At 48.3% G+C, this 27,991-nt stretch overlaps 1 protein-coding gene across 2 annotated transcripts; it reads right to left on the bottom strand.

Moving 5' to 3' along the window:
- Positions 1-327: 327 nt before the first annotated feature.
- On the bottom strand, positions 328-15,919 carry TCHP (trichoplein keratin filament binding). 2 transcript variants are annotated; one of them, XM_007180114.2, is made up of 14 exons: positions 15,782-15,919; positions 14,258-14,451; positions 13,257-13,467; positions 12,591-12,647; positions 11,148-11,216; positions 10,292-10,465; positions 9,342-9,454; positions 9,091-9,157; positions 7,819-7,991; positions 6,887-6,968; positions 5,325-5,510; positions 4,599-4,742; positions 3,495-3,558; positions 328-719 (listed from the first exon to the last, which is right to left on the bottom strand). In XM_007180114.2, exons 2-13 carry the CDS (start codon positions 14,449-14,451, stop codon positions 3,526-3,528), a joined length of 1,503 nt encoding a protein of 500 aa, XP_007180176.2. In that variant the 5' UTR covers positions 15,782-15,919; the 3' UTR covers positions 328-719; positions 3,495-3,525. The 2 variants fall into 2 exon arrangements, with proteins under 2 accessions (XP_007180176.2, XP_007180175.2); XM_007180113.2 differs by lacking the exon at positions 328-719 and having other exon boundaries at positions 2,202-3,558.
- Positions 15,920-27,991: the final 12,072 nt, after the last annotated feature.

Raw genomic sequence — 27,991 nt, 5'->3', positions numbered from 1 at the left:
TCAACACGGCAGTGTTCTCTACCATAAATGGTGCTGCATAGAAATGGAGGATTGGGTGTTTAGGGGGAAAAAAATGAGCAAAAGGGAATTCTTTTAGGTCAGCTAATAACCAAAATGAGAAAAAGAGTGCCAAAGCACTACAAGGACAGTGTCACAACATAAAACAAGGCTTTCCCATCATCATCACTGTAAGGCTGAAATAGTTCTTCTAGCTATCTAGCCAGAGATCATCTTGAATGTGTGCAACAGAAGTTATGTGTCAAGATGTTTATAGAAACACTATTTTTATTTTTATTTATTTATTTACTTTTTGGCCTCGCTACACGGCATGTGGGATCTTAGTTCCCCGACCAGGGAGTGAACCCGTGCCCCCTGCATTGGAAGCACGGAGTCTTAACCACTGGACTGCCAGGGAAGCCCAAGAAACACCATTTTTTAAAAAATAATTAATTAATTAATTAATTAATTAATTATTTTGGCTGTGTTGGGTCTTCGTTTCTGTGCGAGGGCTTTCTCTAGTTGCGGCAAGCGGGGGCCACTCTTCATCGCGGTGCGCGGGCCTCTCACTATCGCGGCCTCTCTTGTTGCGGAGCACAGGCTCCAGACGCACAGGCTCAGTAGTTGTGGCTCACGGGCCCAGTTGCTCCGCGGCATGTGGGATCTTCCCAGACCAGGGCTCGAACCCGTGTCCCCTGCATGGGCAGGCAGATTCTCAACCACTGCGCCACCAGGGGAGCCCGAAACACCATTTTTAAAAGAAAAAAATTAGAAGCCAAATGAGAATGAATAAATAATAATACCATCATTAATACCATTTATATTAGCACCCCAAAAATGAAATACTTATGTATAAAGTCAATAAAAAATTAACTTAAAAAATCACATGCCTATATCCTTTGAGGTAGATTTTTTTTTCTACCTTTTAGAACTTCTGAGTGATCATAACATTAAGTCAGAAAGTAAATAACCCTCTAAAATGAAGACATGACAATGTCAAACTCCTTAAAATAAAATTCCATGTGGCTTCATGGCTGAAGTTCGGCAAGGTCAGCAGGCACTGCTAACGTTAATGCTTTTGAAGGCATTATAATGATGCTTTATATTTTATGAAGACTGAAAACTACCTAAAAACCCAGATTGTGAAAAAATATTCATTATATTCATAAGGAAATATGGATATACTGAATATATTTGTGGCACACATGGTTCCTTCAGTCCCACGAGTTACAACTGGCTCTGTGCCCGCCAGTGACTCCTGCTTATCCATGCACTTGTTTGATTCCTGTGCCTGTTCTTGTTCAGCTTTTTAACTTCCCCAGGCCTCGCAGAGCATCCACCCTAAACAGGATATGTGCTGAGGGAGCAAAAAGACTGAGAATCGTTTACACACAGAACATGTTAGTAATGGCTTCAACACCATCTGTTCTAAAGGAATTGAACCTTGTAGAAGAATCTGCTATAGAATGATCTATAAATCATTAATTTTACAGTAAGTAGAAAAAGGTGCTTAAAACAATAAAACCAGTATATGTGTATATATATATATAGCTACAACACAATCCATAGATAAGAGCTAAGAAGAGTATGTGCTATGCCAGAAACAGTGGAATCTCTAAATCTGGAAACAAAGATTGAGGCCCAGTTTAGAGAGGAAACATTTAAATATATTAGGGTGTAGAATCAGTATAATGTAATTTTTAATGCTAATAAGATTCCTGCCAGGCTTCAAAAACAAAAAACTCAAAGAAATAAAAAATATTCAGTAAACCTGCAAGCCATGCAGCGTGGCCAAAAAAACAAAAAACAGATAATCTGGGGGAATTCCCTGGTGGTCCAGTGGTTAGGATTCTGCGCTTTCACTGCTGAGGGCCCGGGCTCAATCCCTGGTCGGGGAACTAAGATCCCACAAGCCACGTGGCGTGGCGGGAAAAAAAAAATTCTGTCCACATCGATTCTGTCCTGGAGCTTGGACAATGTATGACTGCTAATAATTCCCTGTAGTCTACTTAGAAGAGGCTCCAATGGAAATGAAAGACAATACCACTTTCACAAGAAAAATGAATATAACCTAGAAAACGTGACCATAGAAAATATTCAAACCTGTAAGAGATGTGGACTGAATCAGTAAAAACCTATCATTCTTTACAACCCACTTTGCAGCAATTAATAAAAGCAACAATGACAAAGCTTGGAAGCAATGCTCTCGAACCAGAACTTTATTTCACAATTAATGAACATCTGAAAGAAGGGAAGTAAATATGAGCACACATAATGAGAGTGGTGCTCAGGGGATCATAGCCAAAGAAACGTAAGACAAGAAAATGAAAAACAGGTTAAGGATGCAGTTCGCAGCTCAATTTGTTTTTACAGCACAATGGAAGTGAAAGGCAATGCAGCCCTTAGACTCGGGATTTTTTAATAAACTCTGTTTTAATAACCTGGAACCCAGCCCTGTAATTAGCTGTAATTTACTGAGATATGGAATCTTGAACACAATATAATGAAAACTGAAACCTCAGAGGAGGAACATGAAAAAAATACAAGTCATAAAAATACGATTATTGCTGCAAGGAACTTACAGCTATTTATAGAGATAAATCTAGGACTATGTCACATTGATAGAACAGTGGGAAGACAGACTTTTGGCTGATCTGTGGTTGAGTCTGATTTTGTTTTTTCAGGTTCAGTGCCCCTTCCTCTGGGCACATAAATCCCAGAAGCCTGCATATAGCTGAGCCCTTCCCAAGACACTAGAGGTCCAAGGTGTCATGCCAAAAGGTTAGCCAACCAGGTGACCTTCTGAGGTCCCCTTTTGAGGCTCAGTTACATACACGTTGGGATCATCGCCCCCTGCCCCCACGCAATGCTCTATGGAAATTCTACCAAAATGCTTCTTCAAGGAGGAAAGACTCATTTATCACCACCATTTTAGAAAGCATCCATGGGCGACATCAGACTGTCTCAGGGTTCATAGTTCTTTTCTTCCATAAAACAAGACGTGATCATTTTGGGACAACTAAATTAATAAATCCTGAAATTAATAAACTGTACCAAGACCCACAAATTTGTTTTCAGTAGAATAGTTAAATTTAAATGGCAATTTTAAAAACTGAAAAACTTCTCTATCTCTAGCTGGAGTCCTCACTGGACGTTGACAATTAGGGGTGAGACAACAGGAAACCATGTATCCTGTCGTGGAACACAATGTGTAACTCCTAGCATTGATTTAGAATCTACATTATTTATCAACATATTACAAGACTGTGACAGCACTGACAACGTGTTAACTATGAAGCCCCTTTCTAGGATAAGAAAGGCAGGAAAGGGCCTCCTGCTGCATGCTGCAAATCCATCACAGCTTAAAGTCTGGCCAGACCCTCTCTCTGTTTAATTGTGGAACTGAACAGGCTCGCTTAACTATTTTACAGTGACCCGAACGCTGGAACAGAACACGTAAAACGGTCTGGCGGCGGCACGTCAGAGGCCTCACCAACCTTGCTCTCTGTGTTTACAGTACCAACAGAGTCAGTTCCAAGCAATTCTGGGATGTCCATAAGGCTGAGAAGAGAAAGAAAACATAAGACTGATTAGGTCAGCAGTCTCTGGAGCACTGGAAATTAATCTCATTTTAAGAAAGAGCTACAAGCACAGTATAAATGGCTATTTTCATTTACAGCTGAAAAGTCTTTGACCCTAGGCCCTAAATGAGGCCCTCTTTTTTTTTTAAGTACCAGCCCTAAGTAACATTTCACGTGGCTCTTTGAGACCTTGATCTGAGACGCTCACTGATCCATGATGGAGTAAGTTTAGAAAATGCTGTTCCCTGCGCCTTGAGATCCCCGGCCAGTTAAGACACTGACGTTCTGCAGCAGGTGTGGTACCTGCTCTGTTTCATCAGCTTCCCAGAGTTTCTGACCACAGAGGAGCCGGCCTCTCTGTTAGAGCGCCAGAGTGGCCCTGCTAAAGGAGGGACAAAGGCGACACGCCTGCTGAGCCCTCAGTCAGTTCCTGGGTGCTTTAGTCATCAGCTCCCTTGAAGCAGGGGTGACGGCCTCTGCTTCTCTGTGATCCCCCAATGCCCCGCACTACTCAAGTAGTTCGTGAGGCAGGGAAAGAAGGAAGGAGAGGATCAGATGACAGGGAGGGGGCAACCGCAGGTGCCGAGGGCAGGAGAGGAAGGGAAACAAGCCTCTGGTCACCCCGGTCAGCTGGGCTCTGCTGTCTGGACAGTTAGGACCCAGCACCACTGCGCCTTCACCTCTCACCAGCCACGCCAAAGCTCTTCTTGGATTGTTCTCTATCCCGAACAGGGTGGCCAGGCATGCAGCTTAGCAGTCAGGACCTCAGTCCTTGGGCTGCAGCGGCAGGAGCCAGAGCAAAGTCGCCACAAGGGCTGCTTGAGGCCCAATGAAGGACCGAAACAGACGCCGTGTCAAGGTTCCCTACCAGTCGAGAAAGGAAGAAACACACAAGAGGAGGAGCAAGGAAGAACCTGAGCTGCTGGGAAGCAGCCCTGCGCCCTGGGCTGTGAGCGAGCCTGGGAGAGCAGGGCCAGGCTGAGCAGCACAGCAGTAGCGCCGTCCCCTGCGGCTCCCTACCTTGGGCCGGTAGCCCTGCTCGGCCATCATCTTCGCCTCCTGCCGCAGCAGGGCGTCTGTGAGCTGCTCTGCCTGCCTCGCCTCTTCTTCCTCCTCCTCCTCCTGCTGGTCCGCTTCCCACGCCTGCAGCTGGCGCTCTGCAACCTGGGCACGGAGGGCAAAGTCACCTGGGACGGGCCACAGGGCAGAACCCTGCCTCTGATCCAGGGGGACAGGCTCAGGTCCCCCCGCTGGAGCATCAGCGCTCGGCACTAGTGGTGGCAGTGCCCTCGTGGGAAGGACATTCATGGTACTGAATGGTACCATGGTACTGGAGAGGTTATGTGTGTGGTAAAATGCACCTTGTAAAAAGCTCTGGACGTAGCCATGTGTTGGGAGGATCCTTTTGTGTTAACTATTAGGTACTGAATTGAATAAAAAGAGACTTGTGGCCAGTGAGCCAGGTGCTTGCAGATGCAGACAGGAAAGAGGCGAGGGACGGTAACAGCAGCCTTGTTCCCACAGGAGACGGAGGACCCGGAGCGGGGCTGGAGCTACAACCAGGAGGGTCAGGGTTCCAGCGGGAAATGAAAAGGGATGCTCCGAGCTCCCAAACATGGGCTTCCTGGACAAGGTCCAGGCCAGGCTGTGGAAGTAAGTCAAGGGTCCCTGAACCCTGTGCCACGATGGCGCAGGAACCTCAGCAGGGCCTGCTGCCCGCGCGCTCATCCCAGGGCTCAGCCCCACCTGGGCTTCCAGCTCCTGCTTCCTGGCCGATTTCAGTTCTTCGCTCTCCTCTTTCTCACGATGAGCGGACTCTCTTGCCTCCTCAAGATCTCGAATAAGTTGCTCTCTGTGCCTCAGGGATTCCTCTTGCTCCCGTCGGTTTTGTTCAATCTTTTCCTGTATTTGTTGTCGCCTCCCTGTCAGAACCTATCCTCAGCGGAAAGGAAGAGGGAAGATTTTGGTTAGACTTTAACAGATGCCTGTTCTATCAGCCGTGGACAGTCTGCAGCTGCAGCTATACGGAGACCCAGCCTAATCCTCAGCCTCAGGCCCAAATAGACCAGACGAAGGCAAGCCCAGACTACGGGATCAGTCCAAACAATTGGCCACGTTTCCCACACGTCCCCATCGCACACAGAGTGCACGTGGACTGTGCATATGGAGACAGCCGAGCACCAAAGAGATCAAAGCAGGCAGGGATGGAGCTCCGTCTCCAGGGCACAGACACACAGCAACAAGGTGACTCTCACTCCCTATCAGTGAGTTCTAGAAAAAGTAAGAAACCACAAGCCACGTAGATGGCCAGAGGCAGAGTCTGGGTCATCCCACCAACCTTGTGGATTTAAATTTACTGCTCAAAGCAGCAGAAACCTGCTGTGTTTGATTCTTGGCCAGAGCAGGATTATGTCCAGATGATGGTCAGGACTTGGGAACGAGGAACAGCAGGAAGCCACCTGCCATACCCAACAGTCATGCTCTCTGGGGGGGGACATGTAAAGTGGCCACAATAAGGAGGAACATTTTAAATGGGGGAAAAAAAATAAAAAGATGCTGGAGAATATCTGGTATTCACAAAAGTGAAAAAGCACCAGTTGAGACCGGATTTCCCATGGGTTCTAAAATGTAGCATACTGGCATGCACAGAATATAATTTCCATTTTAAACCACTTTAAGATAACTTCCAATACATGGATAATAAAGACTTTTTTTCCCCCAAAAGATTTCCTTTGAATTGGGGTGTGTCTTATAATGCACTACTTATATATGATAAATAAAACAGTTATGTTCTTTAGTCTACTTTTGGTTTTGCACCCCAAGCAAAAAATCCTAAATGTGGAAAAGGCTTCTGCACCAAGATGTTCACTGCAGTAACATATAACAGCTCAAAATCAGAAAAAAAATGGATCCACAAAAGGAAATGGAAAAACGAACTACTGTATACCCACAAGATATATTACACAGCCATCAAAATGACATTTACAAAGAAGATATAATAGTATAATAAAATGATCAAAGTCAAATAGCTCAGTATAATATGTAGAAAAAACATTACCCATAGAAACAGAAGTGTAGAAGGAAATAAACAGTGGCTGTGCAGATGATGTAGATGGTGACTGTTCTTTTACTTTTTACTTTTCTGTACTGAATTTTTTCCTAGTAAGCGTATATTACTTTTATAATGATATTGAAAGTCCACTGAAAATGCCCAGAGGGGACTCTGTTCCCAGAACATTTGGCAGGGTCAGCACGTGGTCACCAACCCCCGACACCCGCCCAGCCACCTGCGCCCGTTCCCGGATTACCTCGCTCATCAGCCGGTCTCGAGCACTCCTCTCGCGGGCCCACTCTGCCTCTCTCTTTTCCCACATTTCCTTAGCCTCCTCCCTAGGGAGACACAGAGAGGATGACAGCTGGATCCTTACCACCGCCGGTGGCAGAAGAGAACCAAAGAACCAACAGGGCTCCAAGGCACCAGGTAGCACACACCTTCTGTGCGGCCGACCTCCAAATAAACTTTCAGCAGATTACAGGGAAGGACAACTTCACAGAAAGTATTACTATCGTAAGTACTTTAAGTTCCCTTTTTTAACACTCCATCTCCTTACAAAAAGCACTGGTGAAGACATGCACCCAGGACATTTAAACACTGAAGTGAATGGAACCATCGGGGCTGCAGAAGAGGAGGGGCACGCCGGTGCCTGAGCTCTGTCACCACGTTCCTGCGGTCACTCTAGCTCGCCCTGTGGCCTGGGGCAAGTGAGTGACTGCCTCGACTCCCCGTGACCCAAGTACTCTGTGACGCCAGCACTGGGCTGGATGTCAGGATTGAACAGGAGGAGGACCGGAAAGCACTTAGCACAGCCTCTGGCACACGGTAAGTGCTCAGCAAGTGTTACCTGTTATTCCATTACTTCCACCTACCAGATTAAGTTTTAGGATCCAGACCCATTCATATAGACCTAAGAAGCATTCAATGTCTCCATAATTTTATAACAATTTCAAGTTTCTGAGATCTCAGATGAACAGATCCTTACTCTAAACCCTAACGGCTTCCACCTTAAATAACCCGAGGGAAACACCCCACAAGCCAGGTCCATTAGCAAAGATGTGCTCCTCACGAATGATGGACAGAGGAACAAGGATGGGAGTTTCATCAACAGCAGACAACCCTCACGGCGACCTGCTGACCTGCGGGGATCGAGGCACGAGTAGAGGCCAGGAAGCCACCTCTCACCTCAACAGCATCTGCAGCTCCGCCTCCCGCGCCCTCTCCAGTTGCAGCTGCTCCTCGATGACCCGCTTCATCCAGGCCACGTCGGCCTGGGCCTGCTTCCTCCGGGCCAGGTGCGCGCGCTGGTTCTCGTCCTCCTCCTCCAGCAGCGCCTGCAGGATGCGCCTGTCTGCCTCCTAGAGGAAGGACGAGGAAGCGCAGTGGGCGCGGTGCCCAGCCCTGCAGTAGCAACAGCCTCAGCTCCGCCAGCCCCGCGGCACTGAAAGCAGGCGTTCTGGGAAGACGCGGGCTGTTTCCAGAGCGGGCAGGGTGTGATCACTTAGGGATGCTTTAGACGCCAGAGGCCCAGGAGCTTTTCTCTGCCGACAGGGAGAGACCCTCTGCCACCACACGCATGTCTCTGCCCTCGGACACATCTGGTAGCACAGCTTTTTAGAACACAATTTGCCAGAGGATATAAGCTACAGAGACACAAATGCACAGAGATTTATGCACAAAGTGCTCACTGCAGCTGCTCTGTAAGAGGAAAGCCGACTGGGGCGGGAGAGCAACTCGCCTGTCCAGTCTCAGTGAGGGAGCCCATCAACATACTCGCCAGGAATACCGACAGCTAGTCAAAGAGAACAAGCTCAGTCTAAGAACACTGGTCTGGAAGCCTGAGGTGTACTCTTAGGTACTGTGCTGTGCAATGCCACTTCAAGTACATTTAAAAATGAAACTGAAAACCCCCCAAACTCACCACTTCCCTGTATGTGTGTGTATGTAAATACAGTTGATTCCTGACCAACATGGGTTTGAACTGTGTGAGTCCACTTACACACAGATTTTTTTCCATAAATATACTACTTGTATTTTTATTTTACAGATTTTTAAATTAACTAAGTGTGGGGAAAGTGTTTGACGAGAGAGTACAGTACGTAGACTGAAATGAACTAGGGTTTGAGTCCTGATTCTAACCAAACATTTAGCTTCCTGCCCTTCAGTGGGTCATTTATCAATTCCTTTGTTTTTGAGGCAGAGAGAGCAGTACGCGGGTTTTCAACTCCGTGGGGGTCAGCACTCCTAACCCCCACGTGGTTCAGGGGTCAACTGCGTATCTAGAAAGAGGTATATCCAAACAGACACCTCTGGGAGGGGCAGGGATTGCGGGGGCTGCTGGTCAAGGGGGGGATCTCACTTGGTGTTCTCTTATGAGAACGCACCCATTACTAAGCAACGGAAAACATGCTTTTCAAAAAAAGTGAAGGAAACGCCAGGCTGTCCCTTCAGATTTACCAGTTCCTCTTGGATCTGCTGTGTACGTCTGTTGAGCTGCACGTTATACTGATGTCTCAAAAAGCGTCTAGAAATGAGAAAATATGGGTTGCCTTCAGTGTTTCCTAAAGAATTAAGCAGAGGTTAGACAGCTGCTTTCTGCAGATTGTATCCCGTTCGGTTTCAGGGTTACCAGTGCACGTCTGAGAAAGTGACAGGCTCGCCCGCTTGGGGAAGGCAGGCGAGGGGTTGGGGGTCCTTCTCACACGCACCCCAGCTCCGCCTTCTGCCACAAGGCTGCCATCTGCTTCCTCTCTTCCTCCAGCCTCTCCAGCTCCCAGCGCTGCTTCAGCAGATTCTCCTGCTCCTTCTTTAGTTTGGTGGCCTATGGGTACAAGACAGTAAACCCAGGTAAGCGCATGAGAATCAGAGCTTCCTTCATCCCTCAGCAGACACGACGCAACAAGGGTGGCCTGGCCACCTGGTGCCAGGATCCCCTCCCACCTCCGGGGCTCTGAGCCCCTTGGCCCAGCTCAATCATTCATCTTGCTGGGCCTTCCCAACCCTGCCGACAAGGGTGAACCCCTGCCTCGTGCTCCCCCAGGGCCCTGCACTGTCCAAGCTTACTGTAACTAAACATCTGTCTCCCTGACCTGACACAGCTCCCAGCTGTATCCCTAGCAGCCAGCCCGGTGCTCGGCACTTAGAATACGTAGTGGGCACAACGGATCTAGTTCTTGAATCATTCTGGCCTGGGGAAGGGGGGAGTGCTCCCCTCGCCTGAATGAGAAGATCCAGCCCCTCAGAGCAACTGTGCACAGTATTCTCAAAACAGCTTCCTGGACCAAAGATCCTCATGGTTTGTGCCTTGAGACCCCCAAACTGCTAGTCTCCCGCGAGAGCTGCGTGCTAGATCATCAGACTAAGTCAAGTCTACTAAGAGCACTTGAAATCCAAGTTCTCAGGAGGCTCTCAGACAGCAGGCCTCTCTACACACGTTTGAGAGGACAGGTGTTATCTCCTGATGGCTAACATTCTAGAATCTGGGCACAGAAAGAACCACAGATGGGAACACGTGTCAGAAGGAGAACCCAGCGTTGTTTCCCTTCTTAGAATCACCCCCCGGATATGATCTCTGTTTAGTGCAGCTTTTTAAACGCCCGTGTCCTAACAACAAGGAGCTGCGAGCGAGGAGGCCCTGGCGGCCGGGGCTCGCCCTCACCTCCATCTCCTTCACCTTCAGCTCCTCCATCTGCTGGCGCAGCGCGTCTGCCTGCAGTTTACCCACCAGTTGCCTCCTCTCCTCTTCTGCTTTCATCCGTTCCAGCGCTTCCCTTCGGGCTGTTTCATATTCATTTTCATACCGTTTTTCCTTTTCCTCTTCGGCGGCTTCTTGCTGCATGGAGCCAAAGGGACCCGGGGGTCAGTATCTGTAGCATGGAGCTGGCAAAGACCCAGCTCCCCACCACCGGTCAGCAGGCCTCAGGGCCCGTTCCTCATTCCAACACGTCTATACCCGAGGAGGCCACGCACTTATCAGCTGTGTGGCCCAGGCAAAGGTGCATCTTCCTGGGCTCGATTCTCACTGTGGGAACCATGGGAGGGGTGCTGCCCTCAGAGACGAAGCTGGGGAGGCTCTCAGCACAGTGCCTGGTACAGAGGAGGGGCTCAAGAACACCGGGGTTCCTTCCCTTCCACAAGTCAACAAAACACTTTCCAAAATGAACCCAGAGGTGAAGCAATGGGTCCACAGAGGTGTGGACTTTTATCCCCAGAGTTGCTGCTATAAACCAAGGTCGAGAGTTTACGTAAATTACATCAAAAGAGGGTGCTGCAACAGAAAACAACCTTTAAGGATGCATGTTGCATCTACCATCAACCAGCCCTGGACGCCTTGTCTTATTCTGCCCCTGGGAGTGATCACATAGGATTCTTGTCTGCATAAGAGCAACAAACATTCAGTTTTAACACGTGTTAAGTAAACCAAGAAGAAGTCTATTCCTGTATTGGAGTCATTAACATTGAAAACAAGAAACAAATTCAAAGACATGGAGACAGTCTCCCAACACATACCACACCTGTTTTTTTTCCTCTTTCTGTGTTTCCCAAGAGTTTATCACATGTTTCTTGTGAAGTTCCAATTCAATCTGAGGACGAGAAGGCAGAGAATAAACTTCCTCACTGATTCATTGGACACATATTCACTGCCGAGTACAGTGTCATGGCCTGGAATGTGGCCAGGTGTCTTATAAGGAAGTGCATGGTGACCCCAACATATACAGTCTGATTGCAAGTCAATTAGAAAACCAAAGGACCAGTCAATTCTAAACCATGTCAAGAATTGGAACAAAGTAACAAACTTTTCTTCCACTACCCTTGGGGCTGAGCGGGAACAGGTCAGCAGACACTGAAATGGAAATCTAACCTCAAAGGCCACCCTGGTAGGTCTAAAGCCTGCCAGGCCACAGGGCAGAAGCTGGATGAGGAACAGACGCAACCTTTGGCCTGGCTCCCCAGTACCCCCTCTGCAAAAGAGCAGCTGTAAAAACAGGCACTACCTGTATCAACAGATGCAACAAATTTGGGGTAATTAATACGAGATTTGGGTTTAAACAATCTTTTGGATCAGAAAATGAATTGTACCATTGTCCAAAAGCTTTTGTTTGGGAAATTGTTTATAAAAGTTTTTAATTTCTTCCTCAACTCACACATGTAAACATTTGCAACTAACTTGAATGTTCTGAATGAACATCTGAGTACATGACTTTGGAGGAGCCACTGAAATCTACAAATGGCCGGGGAGAGGAGTCCTCCTAGGTTTAGAGCTAAGCGCACAACACCCCAGAGCAGCCAGATGCTCTATTACTTGTGACTGGCAATTTCTACATGAAGTTATGAGTACATAAGTTAACACCACCAAGTGTATACACAAACCATAAACTGAAATTAATTAATTATATCCTTCATGGGATTCTCTCCCTCTAGCCCAATCTCTGCTGAATGATGTCACCCCAGCCAAGACGCCCCGCTCTCTCCTTGCCCCGAAGCCTGTGGATTTGTCCCTCTTTCTCCTACCACCCCAGTTCTGACCTTCACCATCACTTGCCTGGGCTGCGGCAGCAACCCCTCAATTGACATCACCCCTTCCCGCCCACCTCGACATTGCTGCCAAAGCTGCAGCTCCCCAAAATGCAGCTGGGACCCTGTTGCACCCCTGCTTAAAATCATGCAGGCGCTCCCCAGCACTTCCAGGGGAAGGCCGTATGAGGCCATCCAAGGTGGCCCCTTCTGCCTACCCAGCCTCTGCCCTTGGGGTCCCCCCTCCCTATAAGACGTCCCAACCTCACAGCCACTTGCAGCTGTTAACCGAATGAACCAGATCTTCTGTGTGGGGCTCCTTTTCAAGGTGGCTGGAGTGATCTCTGTTTCACCCCAGCACAAGATGCAAGCTTAAAAACAAGACGGGAAACATGACTTCATCTACTTAGGCAAATCAACAGAAGGATCTCCTTGGTTTTCACCTCTCGAAGTTTGGGGTTGTTCTTTTTCCAGTGTTCATACAAAAGCTGTTCAGCAATCTGTCAAGAAAACACAAAGAGGGAAGCCTGATGTCACTTTTCCAATCTGTCCACATTTTGGATAACCCACAATAGAAGTCAGCTCAGGCTAAGAGCTCCTCCACTGGCACACCGGCACCGTGCCTGCCCTTCAGACCTCCCACATGCCTCACACCCACGGCGCTGGGAGCCAGACACCTGATTGGAAGCACACAGTGCTGACAAATGACTCTTATAATAGTGACAAAAGGGGGCCAAAATCTGATGCTACAGATGGGTCCTAGATACTAAAGATCTGTTTCAAAATACACAACAGGCTTAAAAACAGAGTTTGGGGCTCACCATTGCACACGACTACTTTGGAAGATAAAATATACCAGTCCCAGCCCTTTGTGGGACCAGAGAACTAGAATAAAGAAAAAGGACTCAGATGTAATGATTAAGGGGCCAAAGAGAATAGAGATGACTCATGGAAAACACACATAAAGAACAACTCAGAGTAAGCACTTTACCCGACTGGCTCTGGAGTGAACTGCCGTCTCAACAGGTCAGAGCCCCCGAGGGGACCCCACGTGGCATCACTGACAGGCTGGGGACTCCCGCTCTGCAGCCTCCTAAAAAGCTACTTACCAGTTTCCTTTGCTCCTCTCGGGCTGACTTCAGATTCCCGTGCTGCTCCCGGATTCTTCTTTCCCTCGAGTTCATGCTCAGCCTCAGCTCCTCCAGTTCTCTGGCCAGCAGGTCCTGCTCCTCCACCAGAAGCTGCCTGAGTCTCTGCCGTCGGGCCTCCAGACGCTTCCTCCCCTCCTCCTTCATCTTCTCCCGCTGGTAGGCGTGCATGCTGGGTAAGAAGGAGCCACCATCAACCAGATGTGCTACAGCCGCACAGGGAACACGTGGCTGGTTGTGTGGGTGACAGAGGCTGAGGCAGACAGAATGTGGTGACCCGGGAAGGTTTCTTCCAGCCAAAGTGAACAGAGGTGACAGAACCACTACGCATAATAGAATCTTGTTTTTGCAAGAAGAAAATGTATAATGGGCTTATATATGCGTGTGCTATCAGTACCAGCTAATATTATTTGAGCAGTTACCATGTACCAGGTACTACATACCTGGACGGTTTTATATTAATCATCACATAAATCCTATAAAGTAGGTTCTGTTTTAGCCCCACTTCACTGATGAGGAAACTGAGCTCATTCATACAGCAAGTGACACAGTCAGGGTTTCTATCTAGGTCTGTCTGACTCCAAAACCTATGCTTTTAACTTCAGTGTTTTTACATGTATTTCTACAGAAAATGGGTGTATGTGTGTATATATATTTACACACAAACACAAATGGAGAAGAGTATGGGAGGATATGCACCAGACAGTTCACTGTGGTTCTCTCCTGGGGGTATGGGGTTACAAAGGAGACTTCCACATTCTACACACATTTCTCATCATTTTATCTTTTTCAGTGCGAATGTGTTACTTCACTGATGATCTTTTTTTCAATTTCCAGTTGGAAAGACATCACTGTGCAGGTAATCCATGCTGTCCAGCCACACTCCCCCAGGTCCTTAAGGTCACATCTCCTGACAGCAAGTGGCCCTCAACCCTAACCGATGGCGGTCACCACACAATTACCTCCTCTGGTAGGAGGCCTTGGAGCTCCATTCTGCCTGTTTGGAGCTGCAGACGTCAGACACCTTGAAGTAGCGGCTGTTCTGATCCCACTGCTGCCGAAGCTGGGCCTCCTGCTCCCGGTGTCGCTGTCGTGCAGCCTGCTGATCCGGGAGCCTCCGGCTGCACCAGGAGGAGGGCAGCGTGGGGAGTGCCATCTGAGGAGAACAGCAGTGGTAAGAAAATGAGCCTGCTGCAACCCCTCATCCCTTTAATGCGTGATCCTCACCCCTTGGCTGAACGCTGGAATCGCCTGGTAGAGCCTGGGTCCCACTCCAGACCAGTTAAAAAAGTCTTAGTGTAGGCCCCCAGGCACCAGCATTTTAAAAATGACTTGTCATCAGGGCTGCAAATCATCTACTTAAATAAGCGTGGACTGCACTGGGCTGTGAGCCAGACATCAAGAAGGGCACTGCAGACAGAGACGGAGAACCAGTCCTGGCAATGCTGGACAAGCACACTGGGGACTTCTATGCTCTGCCTAAGGTAACATAGATAATAATTTAAGGTATTCGTGTGTGTGCCAAGCCCTTGACATATACGATCTTTTTCATTGTTACTATCGCCCCATTTTTTGGCAGGTGAGAAAACTTAAGTTCAAAGAGGTAAAATGACTTGCTCAAGATCACAAAACCAGGAAGTGGAGGAAATTTATAAAAGAGCTGGGATCCTAATTCATGTTAGTCTGAGATGAGGGCCCGGACTCTGTAGACTGCAAGAGGCTGCCTGTTGGGACCAACATGCCCTGGCTTCGGCAACCCGCAGAGAGTGGCCCAATCCAGGTGTCACATCTGGAAGTGTTCTGGATTAGCATGGAGGGAGATCCCTCATCTTACGGATGGTGAAACCACCACCCAGAGAGAGGACTCAATTTGCATGGGTCAAGGAGCAATCTGGGGACACAGCTGGAGACTTGAAAGCAGAACCAGTCTCACTCCGGACACCTTTTCCCCTGGTCCAAAAGCTGCCCCATGTGCAGGGTCTACACAGTGCTTGGCTGTGACAATGCTTAAGGAGCTTCTGTTGAATAAGCAAACTCAGAGTCCTCCGATCCCGAAGGAAAACGATCTGCGGGTATGGGCCGAGTTTAGCCTGAGGCTGCCAGTTTATGATCTGTCTTCAGACTGTGGCAGGCTTGCCAAACTTTTTTCCTTGCCCTGTGAGCCGCCCGCGGATACATCTTTGCACCAGGAGTCAGAAAACTTAAGATTCCGGTCCCGGATCTGCCACCAAAAAGCTGGGCTGCTCCCTGAAAAAGTCGCATCCCTCTGTAACAAACGCGGTTACAGAGGAAAGTGTCGGACCCAGGGCGCGCGCGGAGCAGAGTGAGAACGGGAAGCCGAACCCCCGGGCGCTCTGCGATCGCGTCCCGCGACGGCGGGCGCGCTTCCCGCCAGCGCGGGGCCGACTGCAGCGGGGCTCTGAGGGTTCCGGGCCCAAAGCCGGCCCCCAAGCCGGCCCCCGGCCCAGCCCAAACCCCCGACTTACGTTTCTCTGCGCCCCGGAATTTTTGAAGGCTGTCCCAGCCCGAGCTGCAGCATGCCCCAACCGAGCCCAGCCCGGCCCACGGCGACCCTCCCGGATAGAGCTACACCTACGCTGGCCGTTTCCCCGCTCGTTGCCAGGGCAACGGGTCGGCGACGGAGCGCCGCGAGGGCCAAGCCTCCTGCAGCGCGATTACTAGACGCGCAGAGAGGAAAAAGAAGGCTGTGTTTTTCTCTGGTGCCCCCGCGTGGTGGGCGGGAGCTCAATCGCAAAGGTCGCTAGTCCTGGAAACAGGCAAGGAAAGAGGAAAAGAATCCATTCACTACACCAAATTCAGGATGAAGGTGAGGATGGGGGGAAATCAGAGGGATATGATAGGGGAGGTGATTATAAGCCAGTGGTTCTCAAACCTGGCTGCACATGAGAATCATCTCGGGAGCTCTTAAAAATCCAGATGTCCAAACCAAACTCCAGACAAATCCCATCAAGCTCCCTGAGGGTATCAGTGGTTGTCTAAGCCCCCCCGGTGCTTTCAACGTGCAGCCAGCTCGCAGAACCGCTGGCGTCAGTCGGGACGAGTTATTGGTAACTTTCTATTGTCTTAGGATAGTGGTGGGTTCAAGTCTGTTCATTCTCTTAGTGTGTTTTATAACTCGCATGTGTTACGTGTATTATCTTATGTATCAACTATTCCGTTAAAAAAATAAAAACATCCGCTCTTTGATTCATGCTCTTTTCATTTTCCCATTCTTGTCTTCATTTACTCTCTCCTTCATTCCTTCCTCCCTTTATTCCATTCTGTTTTCCCGGATGCAGCATAATGTCCAGTTGAACAGTGTGGCCTCTGTTGCAACCTCCACCGTGCTAGTCATGTGGTCTTGGACAGGTCACTTCATCACTCTGTGCCTCAGTGTCCTCGTCTGTGAAATGAGAATGTTAAAGTAATTGAAAAAGGAGGCCGTGAGACTGGGGAGGCTCTGATGCCTCCGTAGCCTATGCAAGCCAACCTAAACTGAGGCCAGAGCCAATGCACTCGAATCCGAGAAAATGAAACTTACCAATCACCAACAGCCAGCTAGGCATTCCCAACCAAGGCAACCCCTTAAGCAATAGCCAATCAAATGATTTCCTTGCTTTCACATCTTCTTTCTAAAAACCTCTCTCCTAGATTCTGCCGGTAGAGCGCTCCTGACCACCTTTTCTTTGGTGCTGCCTGATTCAAATCAGTAAGTCTTGAAATTTTTACTGTGCCTCAGTTTAGCTTTTAAAAAGAATACCATCAGGGCTGCTTTCTAGGGTTGCCCTTGTGAGAGGAAATGAAGGTTTAAATGGAGAGGGCCCAGCAGCAGAGCACCTGGTGCATCTCAGGTGAGCACTGTCTCTCACATCCCCCTTTACTTGACACATGTTTACTCAGCATCTGCCCTGCCTCGTGCATAAGATTCCCCAGGGTTAGCCTCCGATTGGTCCCAACCCCTTTGGCCAAGGTCACGGCCACTCTTCCATATTGTGTCCCCAGTGGAGAAAGGAAGCAGCCACCCACTCTGATCAACCCAGCCAGAGCTGCCCACACAACAAAAGAGCCCGATAAATAAATACTTGTTGATGGGCCTCCTTGAGTGTGGTAGGAACTTTAGAAACATGTGAATTGTATTGTGGGAGGCTTGCCTTCAGGTCCTGATTTTGTGCCTCTTGGGCAAGGGCCTTCCACTCTCTGGGCCTCAGTTGCCTCATCTGTATAATGGCCTTAAAGGACCAAACAAGCTCCACTACTGGGATCCAGGGCCTAGGGCTTGACTGGCCTGGTCCTGGAAGCTTGAGGCCCCAGGCCATAGCCTCTGGGCCTCTTCTTCTGGGATGGCACTTGCCCAAGGAACCACAGCTTGTAGGTGGTAGAGCCAGGACTTGAACCCAGCTCTGTCTGATTCCAGGGCCTGAACACTCTCTGAAGCACCGAGAGGGTAGGGATCCTTACCTTCCCCGCTGTGGCTCCAGTGCCTGGCACAACGTAGACACTTAATAAATATTCGTCGAGAACGAATGAGCAGATTCCCCCCAACCTGAGTCCCTTCTTTTTCTCCAAAAGAAAAAGGGAAAGACGGTATTGAAAGACAACAAAAAGAAAGACATAAAGGGACTAACATTGTTTGAATACCCACCATGTGTCAGATGCTTTTAGATGTAGTTTCCTGTTTAAGCTTCCCTCCAACATGGGAGGTTCCTGCCTTCATTTTGCAGATGAGGAAACTGAGACTCTGAGATCTCAAGCAACTCTCTTGGGGTCACACGGCAAGGACGACAAGAGCCAGGATTTACACCCAAACTCCAGAGCTTGTAAATCTCTTTTCAGTCTGCTTTTCCAGCAGCTTGTGACTTGCAGATGTAGCTCTTAGAAGAGGCCACCAGATGTGGGCCAGCTGGGCCATATAAAAAGTTCAGCATTATTAAATATTTAGTGACAGTTTGATGACTACGGCCCACAGGGGACTAGGAGGGAAAGCCTTGGCAGGCAACTATCGAGGTGGACGCTGCAAGCACTGGGCCCTGGGCCAGCGCACCATTCCTTGGGGCTGTTCTTGGACTTGCCTTTGGGTGTCCTGGCATGGGAGGAGAAAACAGGATTGGGGAGGTGGCATGAAGACACGGGAGCAGCTCCCTATTAGCTGAAACGTGACAGACTCGCTTGATGCAGGGTTGCCACAAACCTTCAACTTGTAAAGAACACAGTATCTGTGAAGCGCAGTAGAGCGAGATCTGCCTGTACTGATTTGCTCACCACCAGTTGATAAACACGTAGCCATTCTCCCAGTTTCCCTGCTTGAGCTGCACACTGATTGGGGTGGGGTGTCTGCTCCTCTCTGCGTGTGGTTCAGGAGTAAATCCTGATTTGTCCAAGTCAGCTATGACGGAGCCATGCCCTTGACCGGGCTGGCGGAGGGCTTGGGGCCCAGTCCTGCCCGATGACATTTAAGGGCACACCTCCTGGGGGTAAGGGGTGGTGGTTTTGCTGGGTCTGTGGGAGACCTGTGGTACTGCTGCGGCCCTCCTCTCCGGGAGGAAGCCCCTGACACAACTGACCGTGACCTTCGCAGGGCAGGAACAGAAGAATCTGGTCCTTGATGGTGATGTCAAAGACGGAATTAACCCGCCAGGTGGGCCCCCACCCCATAGCTTGGGATTCCTTTTTTTTCTTTTTTTTTCTTTTTTAAAGCGCATTTTATTTTATTTATTTATTTTTAAATTTTTATTTATTTATTTATTTATTTATTTATTTATTTATTTATTTATTTATGGCTGTGTTGGATCTTCGTTTCTGCGCGAGGGCTTTCTCTAGTTGTGGCAAGCGGGGGCCCCTCTTCATCGCGGTGCGCGGGCCTCTCACTATCGCGGCCTCTCTTGTTGCGGAGCGCAGGCTCCAGACGCGCAGGCTCAGTAATTGTGGCTCACGGGCCCATTTGCTCCGCGGCATGTGGGATCTTCCCAGACCAGGGCTCGAACCCGTGTCCCCTGCATTGGCAGGCAGATTCTCAACCACTGCGCCACCAGGGCAGCCCCCTTTTTCTTCTTTTAAGATTTTTCTTTTTACTATCTTTTATGGTAAAACAGCATACAACCTGAGATCTACCCTCTTAAAAAATCTTTACGTGTACAGTACAGAGTTGTTAATGGATACAGAAAACGTGATCTATGCATACAATGGGATTCCTTTTTAGAAGGTAAAATAAAGAGTCTTGTTGCTTAAATAATTTTTCAGTCAGCAGGAAGTACTCCCATACACAGACTTTTCTAGAGCAGCATTGCTCAAAGTACAATTCTTTTTGTTTTAATACGTGACATTTTTGGGGGTAAAATACACATAAAAATCAACATTTTAACCCTTTTTAAGTGTACAATTCAGTGGCATTAAGTATATTCATAATATTGTACAACCATCTCAAAGTGTGATTTTTTTTTCTGTTTCAACTTTTTAATGTAAAAAAATCAGGTCATGGAAATATAAATCATCATCATCATCATTCTGCAGCACACATCACACTGTGGGTATGGATATTTCCATGTATTATTGGCAAGAGAAACCACAAGAAAACAAAATAACTATTCAAACACTCCTCTCCCCAGGCAGGTTGGCAGTCAGCTGTGGCCCACATACAGAAGAGAATTCCAGAAGAATGCTGTTCCCGGCGGTACGGCAGGGGCATGGATTAGCGTGGCTGTTCTAACTCTGATCTTTCCGCGCTCGGGCTGGTTTCCTTTCCCACGGCTGAACTTCTGAAGACAGGCCTCACCACGTGCAAACGGCACACTTTCTAGAAAACAGGTGGTGTATGAGACCCTCGCTTTTAGAATCAAACTGTAATTCTTGGGCCATGACAACAGCTGGGGAAGGGATGTCAGAGGTTCTTCCCTAGCTCCCTCTGGGGGGGTGAGGCCCCAAAACACATCTCTGTGACAAGTTCCCCCTGCTGGATCTGATGTCACCACAGCTGGAAAACCACCTGGGCCAGTGTGGTGGAGCTCACCCCATCCAAATTCCTCCGTTTATACAGGGGGCTGAGGCCCAGAGATGGAGAGGTCATGCCCAAATGAGGTAAGTGGCAGAGCCAGTGTCTCTAGTGAGAGCAGCTGGTGGCCTCAGCATGTGGAGGTAGAAACAGAAGCTGCAAAGAAGAGAAGACTTGGCCAGCACCTGCTTAGCACGTACTGAACATCTACTGTCCTGTGTGACTTCCCCTTGTCCTCGGTGTCTCTAGGAATTATGGGTTATCGCAACTCCACTTTTCAGATGGGGAAACTGAGGCTTAGTGTGGTTGGCCTGTATGGTGTAAGTCAGATCTCACCACCCCAGAGCCCATGCCGGTTCCATCCTGCTGGGCTGTCAGATCTGGGCACAGTCCACCGAGATGGGGCCTCAAGCCAGTCCTGTGTTTTCCATGCCTTTCCCAAACGTGGGCACCCACTGGCCATGCCTGGATGGCAGAGAGCCTCCACTTCCTAAGTTCCTAAGTTCAAGGTGACTGGTGGATGGTGTCGGGGCAGCTCCCTTCTCTGCGTAACCTTGAGCCTTCCTCGGCTCCCCATGTCCTTCCACGTGAAGCCACACCGTGAACAAGCCACTGGACCTGGCACGGTCTGGGCCCTGGCCAATTCCACCAACCACACTAGCATTTTCTTTAAGTCTCACGGCCAATGTTTCTGCTGTGCTGTTCCCTCTGCCTAGAAGGCTGTTTCCCCTTCTAACTCTTCCTCATCCTTCAGGTCTTGGTGTAAATGCCCCTTCCTCTGAGAAACCCTCCCCCAGCCCCTCTGACTGGGTCAGGTCGCCTGGCCTCAGAACACACTGGATTTTTCCTCCATAGTGTTCACTGCAGTGTTAAAGAAATAATTTTAAAAATTAACATCCTGCCCACACTAGACCGTGAACTTCATGAAAGCCAGGAACCTGGCTGCCTGGTTCCTGCTGTGTGTCCCAGCCTCTGCTCTACTGCTTGGTACACAGTGGGTGCTTAATAAATACCTAGAGAGTGGGTGAATGAAACTATGGCAAGTGGGGCACTATGTCCTCATAGTCGGTGGGGGAGCGGGGACGTGGGCTAGAGGGCCACACCTCTGCTGGAGAGGTTTGCCGCAGAACCTGAACAGTGTACAGGACTGGTTCCTAAAAATTCAGTGCGACCTCTGTTGAGCAGGCACCTGGGACGTTCCCAGACTCCTCTATTGAGTTTCAGGAGCCTTTGTCCCCGAGAAAAGCTTTGCCACTCGTCCTGTCCACCGAGGTGTGCCTCCACTCCACACTCACTGGGACAGTAAAATTACTGGGCTGGGTCCTGCAGCAAAGCCAGCTGCCAGGGGGCAGTAGGAGTGAGGGACACACCCCGAGAGCCACTAGTGGAATTAGAAGGTAAAAGGGACTTTTTTTTTTATGGCCTCAGCTTAGCTTATTTATTTTATTTTTAAAAAATTTTTATTGGAGTATAGTTGATTTACAATGTTGTGTTAGTTTCAGGTGTACAGCAAAGTGAATCAGTTATACATATAGATATATCCACTCTTTTTTAGATTCTATTCCCATGTAGGCCATTACAGAGTACTGAGTAGAGTTCCCTGTGCTATACAGCAGTTTCTTATAGTTATCTATTTTATATATAGCAGTGTGTATATGTCAATCCCAATCTTCCAATTTATCCCTCCCCCCCTGCAGAGGGGGCTTTTGAAATCATCATGCTGGACCCATTCACTCAACACATGGGGAAACTGAGGCTCACAAAGGGAAGTAGAGTCTGGAAACCAGTCAACAAGAGTCAGGACCAGATCCTGGGTACCCTGAGAGGTGGGCCTGGGTGCTTTCACTCTGCTTCCACCCAGAATTACTGAGAGCTGGGGAGGGCATTTCTAGAACCATCAACATCCTCACCTTCAGCATCCCCATGTGACATATGCCGAGTGCCAACCTGTGTCCCAGGTGGATCCTTAAATTCTTAGGTGCCGTCTCCTTGAATATTCTCAGTACTTTGAAGGAGGGGCTATTAGGATACCCATTTTACAGATGCGGAAACCGAGGCTCAGAGAGATTATGTTCTTTGCCCAAGGTCACACAGCTGGAAGTGGTAGAGCTACTAATAGCAATGGTACTTTGTTGTGACACTGTCTTCGGTCAGTGACATGGTTGGGTTTCCTTATAGCATTTTTTCCCCTGAGGCTGCCGCTATAGGTAGAAGATGAGGTGGCATTTCTCCCTTTACTGTGTGCTGTTTACATGCCCAAAATACTATGTTCATGCAGCAACTGAAAAAAAAGTTCAAATATTTAGCTGTAGTATGTGGTGCTGTTTTCCTGGGATGGCAGGGAGTGGGCCTGCTGGTGTGTGTTGCCTTTGCATTAATTAGGGAGAAGCGGCAGACGGGCCCCGCGAAACAGCAAGGCAGGTTGGCATGGCAGCTCTTCACACCCAGGGGAGTTGGCTCAACAAAGCCAATTTGGCACATTTAATCCTGCTGAAAACCTGGCAGTTGGGGAGGTGACATCACTGGAATCAATTACCCCCACAATTGCCAGTCCTGGGTAGAAATAACTCAAGAAATCGATTCGTAATAACCACGCCATTCATCGAGGGCTGCCTGCCTGCCAAGTCACCAACTGCCTGATTTACATTAACCCATTAAACCCCACATCAGCCCTGAGAGGCAGTTACCATTATTACTATCCTCGTTTCACAGGTGGGATAACTGAGGGTCAGAGAGGGGAACTGTGGTAGGCTCAGTAATGGCCCTCAAAGAGATCAGGTGCTAACCCCTGGAGGCCCTCAGTGTGACCTGATTTGGAAGAGGGGTCTTTGCAGATGTGATTAAGGACCTTGAGATGGAGAGATCATCCTGGATTATCTGAGTGGGCCCTAAATGCCATCACAGGTGACATTAGAGAGAGATGGGGGACTTCCCTGGCGGTCCAGTGGTTAAGACTCCGCACTTCCACTGCAGGGGGCATGGGTTCAATCCCTGGTCAGGGAACTAAGATCCCGCAAGCCTTGTGGCGCGGCCAAAAGAAAAAAAAAGAAAGAAAAGGAAAAAAAGAGAGAGAGACAGAGAGAGACTTCACACAGAGGAGAAGGCCAGGTGAAGACAGAGGCAGAGACTGGAGTGATGCAGCCACAAGCCAAGGGGACCTGGAGGCACCAGAAGCTGGAAGAGGCCAGAGACAGATTCTCCTCTAGAGCCCTCCTAGGGGGTGCAGTGCTGCTGACACCTTGATTTTGCCCCAGTGATACAGGTTTCAGCCTCCTGGGCTGTGGGAGTATAAATTTCGGTTGTTTTAAACCACAAGGTTTGTGATCATTTGTTACAGCAGCCACAGGAAACTCATATAGAAAATGACTTGTCCACGGCCAAATAGCTATAAAGTGGAGGTGTGGGGCTTGAAACATAGTAAGTGCTCAATAAATGTTACCTGTTATTATTATTATGACCAGGTGCACGTGGGGAGGCTGATTTATAGGATGAAATGTCCGAAAGACCATGAACATGGTCTACTTTATCCATCCCAACAGTCTGAGTAACCTGGATTTGATGATTCAGTTTGGGAAGAAGCTATTGACACGGGGTGGAGCGGGATCAGGAAAATGATGCAACTTTGTAGCATGAACACCTCACTCCCACTGAGTCAATGCCAAGCACTAGGATTAACTCCACTGGCCAAGCTGGTCCCACAAATCGATTTGAGAGCAGGTGTGCAGCCAATGGAGCAAGTGTGATGGCCCAACAATTCAAAAAGATGAGGTGGCTCCTCTGTGTCTGGCAGTATTTCCCCCAGGACACTTTATTTGTTGTTGATTACAACCTCTGTCCTCTTTGGTTCAGAGTAAACACTCAACACATATGTATTGAGTGTGTGAAGTCTGCCCCATTACAGTCAGCTAAAGGCAGGGATTGATGGCTTATAGCTAAAGCCAGCTGGCTAAAGGTCTATGTGGTTCCTCCCCTTTTCCTCCCCTCCCCTCCCCTCCCCTCCCCTTCCCTTTCCTTCCCTTCCCTTCCCTTCCCGTCCCTTCTATTCTTTAATAATTTGATCCATTAGGTGGGTCCCAGCAAGGTAAACATCAGCAATGGGGGGAGGGGGAGAGGGTACATGCTGGTCCACAGAGGGGTGTCATAGCCCAAAAGGGATAAGAAGCGTGTCTGCATGGGGTGAGGGTGGTCCAGCACAGGAGGCCAGAGCTTGCGTGAGTAAGAAGGTCACCCTCATGGAAAGGCAGCTTGGTATGTGGTGTCAGAACTCGAGTGGGGTGTAGAGGGTATCCTTGTTGGGGGGAGGGCAGCATCAACAATAGGAAATTGTTACATATGGGGAGTTGGTCAAATAAGTGAACACACTGAAAACAATAAGAATACTAGGTTTCTCACTGTCCGAGCAGTGAGTTACCAGTATGGAAAGACTAGAATTAACCCTTTGGAGTTAGGCTGGAACTGGATCTATTAGGGAGAACTCATGGTTTTCAATATCGATAAAAGACTATAGAAATAAATATAGATAAAAATGTGTGTGCGCATGTGTGTGTATAACTCAGTCCACTGATAGAATCTAGGGGCAGTGAAACCCCCCAAACCATAAGCACATCTAGATCTTGGTTTCTAAATACCATTCTCTACTAAAAGAAACCTGGGTTCTACGGAGAAACGGCTGATTTCAGAGCTAGGGCAGAGAAAGTACAAGATGAGCCTGGAATATATTGTGTCAAACAGTAAGGAAGTGTTTAAAGAATGATGGAGACATGTCAAAAGGACACAGAAGCCAGATTAAAGGGGCTATCATGGACCAAATCTAGGATACACTGGGCACCCAAATAAATAATAACAGTAATGGATTGTAACCCATGGAATCGAGAGTCTGTACTGATGGAAGTAAATAAATGGAAAGTTTGATGAGAGATGGAATATTTACCTAGTCTCAGAGTACCTCCCTATGAAATATTTATTAATTTCAAAGAGGAAAAGAAGAAATTCAGAGTGAGAAGCCTGGAAGACACCATCTTATTCAAGTGATCACAATTAACATCATCCATAATCGGACAAATTGAAGTCACCTATCATCTGTTATGATGCAATAAGGACACAGCATCACTTCTGTGATATTTCATGATATACAGAATCCACAACTTGCATCTAATCTATGATGCATGGTCTGAACCTAATTGAGAGGAAACATCAGACAACGTAAACTGAGGGACATTCCCCAAAGCAACTGCCCTGCCTCTTCAAAAGAGTCCAGGTCACGAGAGCCAAAGACTGGGTAATGTTACAGACTGAAGGGAACTCAAGAGACAGGACCATTACATGCAACATGAGATCCTGAACTGGACCCTTTTGCCACAAAGGACATCCTTTGGACAAATGGCAAAAGTTGATGAGCTCTGAGTATTAGATACATTAAAAATGTATCAGTGTTGGGGGTTTCCCTGGTGGTGCAGTGGTTGAGAATCTGCCTGCTAATGCAGGGGACACGGGTTCGAGCCCTGGTCTGGGAAGATCCCACATGCCGCGGAGCAACTAGGCCCGTGAGCCACAACTACTGAGCCTGCGCGTCTGGAACCTGTGCTCCACAGCAAGAGAGGCCGCGATAGTGAGAGGCCCGTGCACCGCGATGAAGAGTGGCCCCCGCTTGCCACAACTAGAGAAAGTCCTCGCACAGAAACAAAGACCCAACACAGCCAAAAATAAATAAATTAATTTAAAAAAAATGTATCATTGTTAATTTTCTGCATTGATGGATGTATTGCGATTCTGTAGGAGAGCATCCTTGTTTGGAGGAAATACACGTTAAAGTATTAGGGTGATGGGGCATTGTGTCAGCAACTTAGGCTCAAATGATTCAGGAACAAAAAGCTATTTGAATTGTACACCTAACTTCTATGTAAGTTTGAGATCGTGTCAAAAGAAAAAAGAAAAAAAATGTTTTGTGTTGCTCACATAGCGTTAAAAAAGTTTTTAAAAATTAGTTGCCAACATCTAAAAATCAAGAGATTTTGCTGTCAGCTCTACGTTTCTGACTTCCCTTGAGAAATCTGAAAAGCTAGCAACTCCGGGAATGAGTTGGGCCACGGTGCCCTTTAGATGGTCTTTGTGATCCCCAGTTCTCCACAGTCCCCTCCACTCCTTACTGTGTAACCCTCAGCCCACAGCATCTATTTATGCTTCCAGCCTGGCCCCTGGGACCGGCCCAACCCCTGTCATAAGCTATGGGAATCCATAGAGCAGGCACTTAAAACATTTGTTGGATGGATGGGTGGGTAAACGGATGGATGGAAGAACTTTCAAGACATCGCATTAACCCAGAGCAACAACCTATCGCAGCACCTCAAACCCATGTTCCATGGCAAGACAATTCTTCCAGACTTGAATTTTTTATATCAGCCATAATCTCTGGTGGTTTGGCTGGGATGGAGCAAGTTGAGAAATCAGGGCATTGTCTGAGGATGGAGGTCCCCATGTGGGTTGTGATCTTTCTGTGGAATTAATGGCAGTGTCTGAAATGTAGGTGGGGTTCTGGCACTGGGTCAAAGTGCTGGGAGGGCTGGTGAGGGAGGCTTCAAGGAGATGGTATCTTAGGATGCCTGAGGGGGTGAGGTTGGGTGGGGTGGGAACAAGCCAAAGTTGATGGCTTGGGCTTCCTATTAGTGGGTGAACTGACTTTATGGGACATGTCAGGGTTTGGGTCATGGGTGAAAAGTGATGATAGCCTTGTCTCCCCCACGCCCTCTCATTTCCTGACTGTATGTGGGTCGTGTCCTTGGTTTGGAACAGCCTCTTCTCCCATTTGCCCCCTGAAAGATTAAATTGAAAATATTGAATAAGGTCTGGCAATTATTTTTCTGACACCGGTGATTTCTCATTGCCCTTAGGATAAAATCCAAACTATACCACCCTCTACCTAACCCAACAAGCCCCTGCTCACCTCCCTGAGCTCAATTCCTATCCCTCCACTCCTCTGCCTCTTCCTCTCACTTGCTCCACTCCCATTCCCTCCCCTGTTCCCCCTGGCTGCTTGCACACGCCAAGCTTTTTGCCACCTTAAGGCTTTTGCACATGTCCCAGCCACTCTGGCTGTCTCCTACTTCTCCCTCAGGCCTTGGATCAAATGTCACCACTTCATAGGTACTTACTGCCCCTAACTCCCTACATCCTATCCCAGTCACGTCCTCAGTCATCCCCTGGCACTCCACCTTGTTTTATTTTCTTCATTTACACTTAGTATTTGAAGTTGTCTTATTTGTGTATTGTGTTATAATGTATTGTACTGTGTTGGGTTGTATTGTCTCCCCAACTAGAATGTCAGCCTCACAGGAGCAGGGATTTTGCTATACGTTTCATCACTTTATCCTCAATGCTTAGCACAGTGCATGGCACATAGTAGGGGCACAGTTAATTATTTATTCTGGAATGAATGAGGAGCTCTCCACAACTGTGTGCTAGATTTTAGGACACAAGCATCTAGGTGGGTTGTGGCTGAGGTGAAGTGTGCTCCAGGTTGTGACAGGCATGTGCTCTGATCTATTGGGCTGAGGTCAGGTTTGAGGAAACAAGCACCTGTCAGGTGCTGATTGAGTTGGATTGTAAACTGGGCTGAATCCATCAGGTAATATCAGACTGTCGAAGTCAGACTCGACCCCAGATTTCAGGTAACAGGAGTCCTAGTTAGGCATGGCTGAGTTAACTTGTGACTTGA

Source organism: Balaenoptera acutorostrata, chromosome 13, assembly GCF_949987535.1.
Source record: "Balaenoptera acutorostrata chromosome 13, mBalAcu1.1, whole genome shotgun sequence".
NCBI classification, from domain to species: Eukaryota; Metazoa; Chordata; class Mammalia; order Artiodactyla; family Balaenopteridae; genus Balaenoptera; species Balaenoptera acutorostrata.
Note: the sequence above shows the minus strand (reverse complement) of the source record. Positions and strands in the feature narration are given on the sequence as shown.

Excerpts from the sequence above, each read along its gene's own strand:
- TCHP (XM_007180114.2), bottom strand. The coding sequence starts at position 14,451 with ATGGCACTCCCCACGCTGCCCTCCTCCTGGTGCAGCCGGAGGCTCCCG. Across the intron at positions 12,648-13,256 it reads GAGAGGAGCAAAGGAAACTG|ATTGCTGAACAGCTTTTGTA; the intron begins GTAAGTAGCTTT and ends TTTTCTTGACAG. Across the intron at positions 4,743-5,324 it reads AGCAGGAGCTGGAAGCCCAG|GTTGCAGAGCGCCAGCTGCA; the intron begins GTGGGGCTGAGC and ends CTCCGTGCCCAG.